At 44.7% G+C, this 10965-nt stretch overlaps 1 protein-coding gene across 9 annotated transcripts in view; it reads right to left on the bottom strand.

Moving 5' to 3' along the window:
• Positions 1–491: 491 nt before the first annotated feature.
• Positions 492–10965, bottom strand: part of LOC308391305 (rab3 GTPase-activating protein catalytic subunit-like) — a 53973-nt gene continuing 43499 nt past the window's right edge. For all 9 annotated transcript variants that reach the window (XM_080873886.1, XM_080873887.1, XM_080873889.1 and 6 more), the window contains 5 exons: positions 10231–10330; positions 7959–8040; positions 7409–7512; positions 3886–4001; positions 492–1435 (listed from right to left, as the gene is read on the bottom strand). In XM_080873886.1, coding sequence (XP_080730012.1) covers positions 7503–7512; positions 7959–8040; positions 10231–10330 — 192 coding nt within the window. In that variant the 3' untranslated portion in view covers positions 492–1435; positions 3886–4001; positions 7409–7502. The remainder of the gene's footprint in view (positions 1436–3885; positions 4002–7408; positions 7513–7958; positions 8041–10230; positions 10331–10965) is intronic.

The following is a 10965-nucleotide window of genomic DNA, read 5'->3' as shown; positions in this document are numbered from 1 at the left end:
TCCATGTATGCCTTGCCTGCTAGCATCTTGCACCCTGCTGTTATGTGCTGGATTGTCTCTGGGGCATCTTTACACAGCCTGCACCTGGGGTCTTGCCAGGTGGTAGTGGTGGTAGACAAACAGAAGAAGACAGCCGTAGTGATCGATGTAGCGGTTCCGAATGACAGCAATATCAGGAAGAAGGAACACGAGAAGCTGGAGAAATACCAAGGGCTCAGAGAAGAGCTCGAGAGGATGTGGAGGGTGAAGGTAACGGTGGTCCCCGTGGTAATCGGAGCACTAGGTGCGGTGACTCCCAAGCTAGGCGAGTGGCTCCAGCAGATCCCGGGAATAACATCGGAGATCTCTGTCCAGAAGAGCGCAGTCCTGGGAACAGCTAAGATACTGCGCAGGACCCTCAAGCTCCCAGGCCTCTGGTAGAGGACCCGAGCTTGAAGGATAAACCGCCCGCAGGGGCGTGCTGGGTGTTTTTTTTCCACCCCCCCCCCCCAATTTTTTTGCACATGTCGAGGAGCGTGTCAGGCTACATTTCACTGTGTGTTATACTTGTATAACTATGCATGTGACAAATAAAGAACCTTGAACCTTAAGATAAGATGGGGCCTGATTATTTAAGACCTTGAAGGAGCAGGATTTTGGATTCATGTTCCAGTTGATGCATCAGAGTCAATCTGGGATCCAGTGTGGCGCACATGGACACGTTTAAGGCTTAAAGAACAAACCGATGATTCGATTAGATACTCGGCTCCATCTCTGGAGTCACGGCCACCAAAGCTTTGTTTCTGCTAACACTGTAAACATATACAAATGCACATTAATAGTTGTTACAGCAGAAAGAGAAAAAGAAGCGTCAAAGACAGGAAGGAGATCTGCTCCACTGTGGAGAGAGCTGCACAACTTTGTTCCTGCAGAATTGTCACACAGTCAAACTGATAATTCTTCATTTTTCATTGATAGTTAAACAGACTGGTTCTTATAGCTCTGAACGTGCTTCACAGCACAGCAGCAGCAATTGTGTGTTTCAGGAAGAAACAACGTTACAATAGAGCAGACTCTCCTGACACTGACAGACAACACTGCGTCTTTACATCAGTGCTGACCACGTCCTTCCAGTTTCATCTACATGAAGTATATATAAATAAAACAGCGCTGACTTCATGTCTTGTTCTAGGACCGGGACACCGACCTATTCTTGATGCTGATATTGAATAAGTGGTTGACTGGTGTATGTGTGTACCTCTAAAGATGTCTCTATAGATGACAAATACATGACTGTATACATGAAACTGACAGCAAGACGTGGGAAGGACACGGAGGCAGAGTGAGAGTTACCCTCTGAGCACTGATGAAGAGTCTGTGGATTATACTGCCAGCCAGGCCCTGGCCTGCTCCTGTCACTACCACCTCTGGTTCCTCCAGCAGGGAGCTCACAAACCTAGAGACAACACACAATGTGGGAAATGTTACAATATTCCCACAAAACAAAACACTTAAATAAGAACATGTAAAACCTGAAGACACCAAAACTATAAATAAGACCACCAACATGAGCGAGAAAGAAACATCATCATCATCATCATTTATTTGTATAGCACTTTAAGAACACACCAGGCAGACCAAAGTGCTGAACAACACAGATCAAAACAACAACCAAATTAAAAATACCATAAAATCATTACATACAATAAAATAAATAAGAAGGTGTCAGTTTCCTACAGTTAAAAGCCAGGGAATAAAAATAGGTTTTCAATCTGGACTGAAAGACCTGCACTGATGACGCTTGTCTAATTTGGAGGGGAAGGTTATTCCAGAGCATCGGAGCCGCAATTGAAAAGGCACGGTCTCCTCTGCATTTCAGCCGCGACTTAGGGACCGACAGCAGCAGCTGCTCAGCTGAACGGAGCGAGCGAGGAGGAACATGTGGCTTCAGCAAGTCAGATAAGTACACAGGAGCCAGACCATTTAAAGATTTAAAAACCAATAAAAGGACCTTAAAACGAACCCTAAAATCAATGGGAAGCCAATGCAAGGAAGCCAGAACCGGAGTGATGTGATCGAATTTCCTTTTTTTTTTGTGGTTTTTTTTGTGTCCCGTTTGGATCTTTAGCCATCAGAATTGTTGTCTTAAGGCCAAGAAAGATGCCAAGCGGATTTATTTTACCAAGTGGATCATCATGGCCTTGCCATATTGGTCCATTTGATTGACCTTTATTATAATTATGAATTTATTTTATTTTCAGTTGCTACAAACGGGACAGACATGACTGGGGGATAGGACAGGGAGAAAGAATGAAAGAAAGAGAGGGAGAGAAAGGAAACCAAAGGGGAGAAGAGACGGTGAGAAGGGGGAGAAGAAAGAAAGAAAAACAAACAAAAAAAACAAAACACCTGGATCACCTGTATGGAGAAAAAAAACAGAAGAGAAAGCAAACAACAAAGAGCAACATAATAAAAAAAAACGGCACCATCACAATAAACTAGCTAGCAGTAGATATCAGTAGATACTAAATAATAAACGATATTGTGCAGCACGCAAGATAGACAGCGTACAATGTGCTTTGAGGCAGCAGCCAAGAAAGCTGTAGTCCGCGTCTGTGAATACCCGTGTGTACACCTGTGTGCATACCTGTGTGGATCAGCATGCTTGCATTCCAAAGGTTTCTCCATGTAACGATCTGCTAGGGAGTGTGGGGGGGGCCACAGCCCCGTCCTCCAGGGTATGAAGCAGGTATGGAGGAGATCAAAACTCCAGACATCCAGAGGCCCCCAGAACACAAGAGACCAAGGAAGACCAACAGAGGGGCAGCCGCGCCACTGTCCCAGAAAGAGCTGAGGAGAGTCCCAGATGAGGGCTCACTCAGCAGCCGCGGAGCAGAAGCCAGGGGGAGTTGCAGTGACGCGCCCGTGAGCTCCGCCGGCAGCCAGCTGTGCCTGAGTGACCGAGCCCCAGGCCGAGAGGCCGGGGGCACCCCACCTCCGAAGTGGCCCTAGCGAGCCCCAGGCTCCAGGCCCCGATAAGCGGCCGCCAAGGAGTGAGCCGGTGTGTACCCGGACGCCCACCCCCAGACACAAAGAACCACCAACGCACCGACACCTGAGGGAGTCCGCCACTGGCAGGGGAAGTGGTGGGTGGAGATAGGCCTCCAAACCTTGGAGGGCCTGAGATGTCCCCAGAGAGGTGGCGCCTGACACCCAACCTGACATATAGACACAGACATACAGGCACACACAGACACAAACATCCATTCCCACCCTCATGCTCTCATATGCACTTACTCCACACTCAACCAACGTGGAGACAGACATAAAGAGACGCTGTACACACGATCACACTCCCCAAGCGTACTCTACGAACCGGGTATAGGTACCCTTGCCCCTGGAGGGGGGAACTGCACCCAGACCCAGGTGCTGTTACCCTTTTCCCTGCGGTGGGGGGAGGCAGACCGCCCCGACTCCGCAGCAGCAGGGAGGCCCCACACTCCAGACCGCAGTCGGACGGCCAACTCCTTCTCCTAGCCCCCCCGCTCCAGCAGGTCGCAGAGAATGGGGGTGAGAGAAGACTCCAAACCTCCCTCCACCCGCTCATTGTAGTGTTGATGCATGTGTGTTCTAAGGTGCAATTAAAACCCAGATGTGATCGAATTTCCTACTACCGGTTAAAAATCGCGCCGTCGCGTTTTGCACTAACTGCAGGCGTGACAAGGTGAAAGGTGAAACGTGTGAACTGACTGTGATCCTTCAGACGGCGTCTTTGTGAAACGTTAACAGATTCATCGTGACAACCTGTTACTGACAAACTATCTATAGTGACGGTGAAGACGGTTACATGTTACCAACAGCACAAACAAAGCTGTCAGTGAGCGCAGCTCAAACTCTGCGACTCACTTCTTCAGTTCATCAGCAGCCTCTCCGCTGTCGTCCTCAGGAATGGAGAACTTGGCCTTGAGCGAGCGAGCTTGAGTGATGACTGTCTCCATGCTCAGCAGCTGGTTAATGAAATCCTGCACACAGGACAAGAACAACTGTCTGCTCAATCCTGACAGCATGAGACCCCAAGACTGTCACATTTATACACATACAGTGGGGCAAAAAAGTATTTAGTCAGCCACCGATTGTGCAAGTTCCCCCACTTAAAATGATGACAGAGGTCAGTAATTTGCACCAGAGGTACACTTCAACTGTGAGAGACAGAATGTGAAAAAAAAATCCATGAATCCACATGGTAGGATTTGTAAAGAATTTATTCGTAAATCAGGGTGGAAAATAAGTATTTGGTCACCTCAAACAAGGAAAATCTCTGGCTCTCACAGACCTGTAACGTCTTCTGTAAGAAGCTTTTCTGTCCCCCACTCGTTACCTGTATGAATGGCACCTGTTTGAACTCATCATCTGTATAAAAGACACCTGTCCACAGCCTCAAACAGTCAGACTCCAAACTCCGCCATGGCCAAGACCAAAGAGCTTTCGAAGGACACCAGGAAAAGTATTGTAGACCTGCACCAGACTGGGAAGAGTGAATCTACAATAGGCAAGCAGCTTGGTGTGAAAAAATCAACTGTGGGAGCAATCATCAGAAAATGGAAGACATACAAGACCACTGATAATCTCCCTCCATCTGGGGCTCCACGCAAGATCTCATCCCGTGGGGTCAAAATGATCATGAGAACGGTGAGCAAAGATCCCAGAACCACACGGGGGGACCTGGTGAATGACCTGCAGAGAGCTGGGACCAAAGTAACAAAGGTCACCATCAGTAACACACTACAACGGCAGGGAATCAAATCCCGCAGTGCCAGACGTGTTCCGCTGCTGAAGCCAGTGCATGTCCAGGCCCGTCTGAAGTTTGCCAGAGAGCACATGGATGATACAGCAGAGGATTGGGAGAATGTCATGTGGTCAGATGAAACCAAAGTAGAACTTTTTGGTATAAACTCAACTCGTCGTGTTTGGAGGACGAAGAATACTGAGTTGCATCCCAAGAACACCATACCTACTGTGAAGCATGGGGGTGGAAACATCATGCTATGGGGCTGTTTTTCTGCCAAGGGGACAGGACGACTGATCCGTGTTAAGGACAGAATGAATGGGGCCATGTATCGTGAGATTTTGAGCCAAAACCTCCTTCCATCAGTGAGAACTTTGAAGATGAAACGAGGCTGGGTCTTCCAACATGACAATGATCCAAAACACACCGCCCGGGCAACAAAGGAGTGGCTCCGTAAGAAGCATTTGAAAGTCCTGGAGTGGCCTAGCCAGTCTCCAGACCTCAACCCCATAGAAAATCTGTGGCAGGAGTTGAAAGTCCGTGTTGCTCGGCGACAGCCCCAAAACATCACTGCTCTCGAGAAGATCTGCATGGAGGAATGGGCCAAAATACCAGCTACTGTGTGTGCAAACCTGGTAAAGACCTATAGTAAACGTTTGACCTCTGTTATTGCCAACAAAGGTTATGTTACAAAGTATTGAGTTGTATTTTTGTTATTGACCAAATACTTATTTTCCACCCTGATTTACGAATAAATTCTTTACAAATCCTACCATGTGGATTCATGGATTTTTTTTTTCCACATTCTGTCTCTCACAGTTGAAGTGTACCTCTGGTGCAAATTACTGACCTCTGTCATCATTTTAGGTGGGGGAACTTGCACAATCGGTGGCTGACTAAATACTTCTTTGCCCCACTGTACATGGTTTTTCCTACGTGGAACGTTATAGGCTGAGTCTCGGGGTGTAAAAGGTGTGTTTGGAGTCACAGTGGATACATGGCATACTTAAATGTACTTTGAGAAAGCCAAGAATACTTTTACACAACAAGACTGTCCAATCAAGCAAAAATAACATGGTGGGGTTTAGCTGTGCAGCTGTACAGTGTTATTCAAAGAAAAGGGGCTGTATGGATACTGAGTGCTAGTGAGAAGAACATTTTTATATGTGAAGAAGTGATGATTGTTCTCAGACTTTAGGACAGTATTAAAGCAGGTGTTTAATGCACCTAACGTGTGATCAAACTCAATAATAACAATCTCAGTCTCTGTTTTCGATCACTGATAAACACATCCGATATCAGCAGAGTATAAAAGCTTTGAGCCAAGGTGGGAACAGCCGAAGGAATTACCTAGGTTTAGAAAAAAGTTAGCCATCACTGAGGAAGCACTGGAGTTTATTACTCCAGCTCCCACTACAATCCCACTGCACCACACCCCTGTTTTCATGGTTCAGCCATCAATGGCCATAATAATTATCAGCCAAGTTCTCAGCCATGGTGCACACTGTCCAATCACCTCATGTACAGCACATACTCAACTACAACTAGGGATGGGTATCGTTTAGGTTTTATCCAATACCGGTGCCAAACCGGTACTTTTGAAACGGTGCCGGTGCTTAAAGAATGGAGAACACAAAATTGGCCCAAAAACCTCTCGTGTTCAGCTGTTTTTTTTGTAAAAAGATAACAATGTTAGCCTTTTCTGCAGCTATGGGGCATATATGGTATCACTCTTGGCTGGAAGCAGTGCTTAAACAATGGAAAAACACAAACTTTGTCCAAAAACCTCTCATGTTTAACTGTTTTCCACTTTTTCTTTGGTCATTTTAGCCTTTTTGGCCAGGGTGAAGGGAGCATCTGCCATCAAACAAGAAGACAGCCGCATGTAACTATGATGATGTTTGCTAGTTCACCTTACGTACATTAATGTAATAACGTGGTTAGCCTACTCACGCAGAGAAGAACGGCTGCTGCTGCCATCATCATCTGTCATCATGTCTGCTAGACTGGCAGGGCTAGGGGCCAGGACTCTCCTCTTCGGGTTCTCGGGGGATGTTGCTAACTCCGGGTCCGATAACTGGCAACCCACCCACAGTAGATGTGCTCGGTGTGAGGTCTCGCAGCAAGCTATCATTTTAAAAAAAACGCTATGCGTCGCCAGGTGTTTCATCGGATTTGAGGTGCTACCTCCTTTGACAGTATCACAGTATCAGCTTAAAGCACTTGTTGCTGCTGAGTTTGCATCTTTTGCTGTGAAGTAGAGCCAGACTTTGACCGCTTCGCCTTGGGCATTTTGAATCTGTAGCTCTGCTCTAAAAGAACGTACGTACCTGGCCCCGCCTACTATCCTCGGAAACGTAAAATGATTGGCTAGAATCTAAAGTGTGTCACAGCTCAGGAAAAAAAAAAGCACCGAAATAAAGCACCGAAATGTGCGCTGCTTTTCGGTCTGGTTACTACCGTTTATGTCAGAACCGGTGCCATCATGGCACCGGACACCGGTACCCATCCCTAACTACAACACAAACACAGTTAACAATCAATTAATAATTTATTTAAAAACAAAACTTTTTTGGGTGAATCTAATGATACTTTCTTTTAAACTGAATTATTTGTGGAAAGTCCGGTCGAGTTTTCACTGACCTCTAACTTCTTGTAGTCCTGGTTGGGGGACTGCAGGAGCTTGCTCGCTTGAACTGTAGCTTCCTGAATGGTTTTTTGCACTGATGGAATATCTTCAGCAGACTCTGAAAGAGAAGAAATGACAGTGTTTCCAGAGTGACAGAAAGCTGTGATTAAAAGAAAGACCTGCCACGTTTGTAACCTCAATTACTGTTAACATGAGAAAAAGCCTAAAATCGAGTAAACCTGCAAACTATTATCTTACTAATACAGATCCTTTTGAAATAAACAAAACCTTCACAACATTTTATAATAATCTTTACAGAGATTAAAACATATCCACAAAGTCTTGATGGATTATTATTGGAGTTAATTATAATAATAATAACAATTATTATTATTATTATTACACAGTAACAGCAAACAAAGTAAGTCTTCCTCAGACCCACAGATAAGGATGATGATGAAGAGGCTCCGAGACCACGTGATAAGCAACAAAGCCGTCACACCGACTGCTCAGTGTGCAGAAAACATGTGACTGTAATTTTTAGAAAGTATCATCAGTTTTTACCTTATTGGCTCCTCACAGGCACCGAATGGAAACTTCCCAAACTCCACCCCCCCCACCTCGCCACCAAGGAGCGCATCAAAATCTGCCAGAAAAAACACAAAAAAACTGAATAATCGTTCAAACAGCAGAGCAGGCAGTCTGTCACCAGAGCCCACCCAGGGCTTCCTCACAGTCAGGGAGTTCAGTAACACAACCAACCTCTGTTTGTGACACACACACGTAAAACATATTGAACGCATCACCAATTGTCTACATATATTTCTAAAGGTGATGTTCACATGAAATTCTCACTAGATGTTGGTAACAACCCATCCAATCCACACATGCAGAGAAACAACTTTAAATCAAACAATATAACAAATAAACTCGATGTATTGTGAGTCTTTCTACGTACGATGGTGAAAATTCAAAATCCTGCTCCTCACATACAAGGTCTTAAATAAGGCTTTGCCAACTCCAGGCCTCGAGGGCTGGTGTCCTGCAGGTTTTAGATCTCACCCTGGGTCTACACACCTGAATCAAAGGATTAGTTCATTACCAGGCCTCTGGAGAACTTCAAGACATGTTGAGGAGGTGATTTAGCCGTTTAAATCATCTGTGTTGGATCAAGGACACATCTAAAACCTGCAGGACACCGGCCCTCGAGGCCTGGAGTTCGATGCCTGTGTCTTAAATAATCAGGCCCCATCTTATCTTAATGACCTTGTAGTACCATATCACCCTATTAGAGCACTTCGCTCTCGCTCTGCAGGCCTACTTGTTGTTCCTAGAGTATTTAAAAGTAGAATGGGAGGCAGAGCCTTCAGTTTTCAGGCCCCTCTTCTGTGGAACCAGCTTCCAGTTTGGATTCAGGAGACAGACACTATCTCTACTTTCAAGATTAGGCTTCAAACTTTCCTTTTTGCTAAAGCATATAGTTAGGGCTGGACCAGGTGACCCTGAACCCTCCCTTAGTTATGCTGCAATAGACGTAGGCTGCCGGGGGATTCCCATGATGCACTGGGTGTTTCTTCTTCACTCACTGTGTATTAACAGACCTCTCTGCATTGAATCATACCTGTTATTAACCTCTGTCTCTCTTCCACAGCAGGTCTTTATCCTGTCTTCCTTCTCTCACCCCAACCAATCACAGCAGATGGCCCCGCCCCTCCCTGAGCCTGGTTCTGCTGGAGGTTTCTTCCTGTTAAAAGGGAGTTTTTCCTTCCCACTGTCACCAAAGTGCTTGCTGATCGGGGGTAAAATGATTGTTGGGTTTTTCTCTGTATCTATTATTGTACGATACTGTGCAATATAAAGCACCTTGAGGCGACTGTTGTTGTGATTTGGTGCTGTATAAATAAAATGGAATTGAACAGGTAAAAATATGGCGACATCAGGAGTTTCAGACGGTGAGAGAATGAATCTCGCTGCAAAAGTAACGATGTTTTAAACCCTGCATGTCAACGTCTCCCTGCACACCAAGCAAACATTAAATAAACTGTTTTATAGTCACTGTCTCGACTTGTTTCTGTAATTTGATGTCATGCATTTTTTTTATTTTTGTCATTTTTATAAGAACAACAGAGCAGCTTTTTCATTTCAGTCGTTTTATTTTGACTCATGATTCTTTTCTTGACGTCGTTTTTTGTTGCTGTGATCTTTTGATGTTAAAGTCTAGTGTTGACCACAGAAAGAGACTTACTGTGATTATACTGTAATCAGTGAAAATCCTCTGTGTGCAGCTGATGGTTAAAAGAAAACATTTCAGTTCATTCAGATCATTTTTATGTTGACAATAGAAAACCATCCTGAATGGTCGGTTTGAATAAGTGCAAATTTATATGGTTTCACACAAGAAGCGTCTCATGATGGGTAAAACCAACAAGCTCTCTCAAGACCTTTGCACACTTAAGACTGATGGCATCGGCTACAGAAGAACTTCTAAGTTACTGAAGGTTCCAGTGAGCACTGTTGGGGCCATAAACCTGGCGTTGCCCCTGCAGGGTTTTTATTTATTTACGATAAACCAGCCACGACCAAGCGCTCCCCACACGATTTCAGACAGACGAGTGAAAAGACTTATCAGAAGAACGACCTGGAACCAGCAGGTACAATCGTTCCACAGGAAACAACAACATGACCTGCATCACACACACGACTCCTAAAAGCCACTGGCAGGGTTTCTGGATGTCAGCCACTTGCTGACATGTATTTAAAAAAATTTAATAATTTCTTAATAATAATATTACATTTTTTTTATTTGTGTATTAATACCATAACATGTACTGCCTACCTGGAGGCTGCTGTGGCCATGAATACTGCTGCCAGTCTTGGAGCACGTAGGTGAAGCGAATGGCGATGTTGACTGGAGGCAGAGGGAACAGGGAACAACCCTGATGACAACAGGAAGACATCAGCTCATGTTTATGGTAACAAGCTGCAGCATTAATCTCTCTGTACAGGCGTGGATTACACCTCGTCATTGTCGGCTGTTTCTGGGAACATACTGAACACATTTAACCCTCATGTGTGGATGATGACAACATCAATCAGGATTTTTATTCTTCTTTAGGAATGAATATAAGATTTTTGAACTTCATTTTTTAAATGTCCACTTAGGTGGACAACATCGGTTTTGACTTATGAAGGGTATGGAGACATCAGTGTGTAGTGTTTCTGTGCAAGTTTACCATCAACATCAACACAAATACAAGAAAACAGCCTTTGAATAGCTGCAGACCACTGTGCATGAAAGGGTTAAACAACGTGATGTCTGGGAATCCATTGTGTTTCCAGGAATAGGAATAAACAAAGTTCAAACAAACTGATCATTAAACCAACATCCACTTCCTAACAGTCTTTATTTTATTCACAAATTAATTTCACAAAAATCCAGAAACCGAATTTACACAGAATTAGACGTCTTCTTCTTCCTCTTCTGTTTTCCCAATGTTCACATAACTAAGCAGTGTGCTGTACTGTTATCAACCTGCTCGTTGATGAACTATTACAAGAATATATTCTTATT

The sequence above is a fragment of the Rhamphochromis sp. 'chilingali' genome, assembly GCF_963969265.1.
Source record: "Rhamphochromis sp. 'chilingali' genome assembly, chromosome: 22".
NCBI lineage: Eukaryota > Metazoa > Chordata > Actinopteri > Cichliformes > Cichlidae > Rhamphochromis > Rhamphochromis sp. 'chilingali'.
The sequence above is the reverse complement of the archived record's forward strand: the minus strand, read 5'-3'. Positions and strand labels throughout refer to the sequence as shown.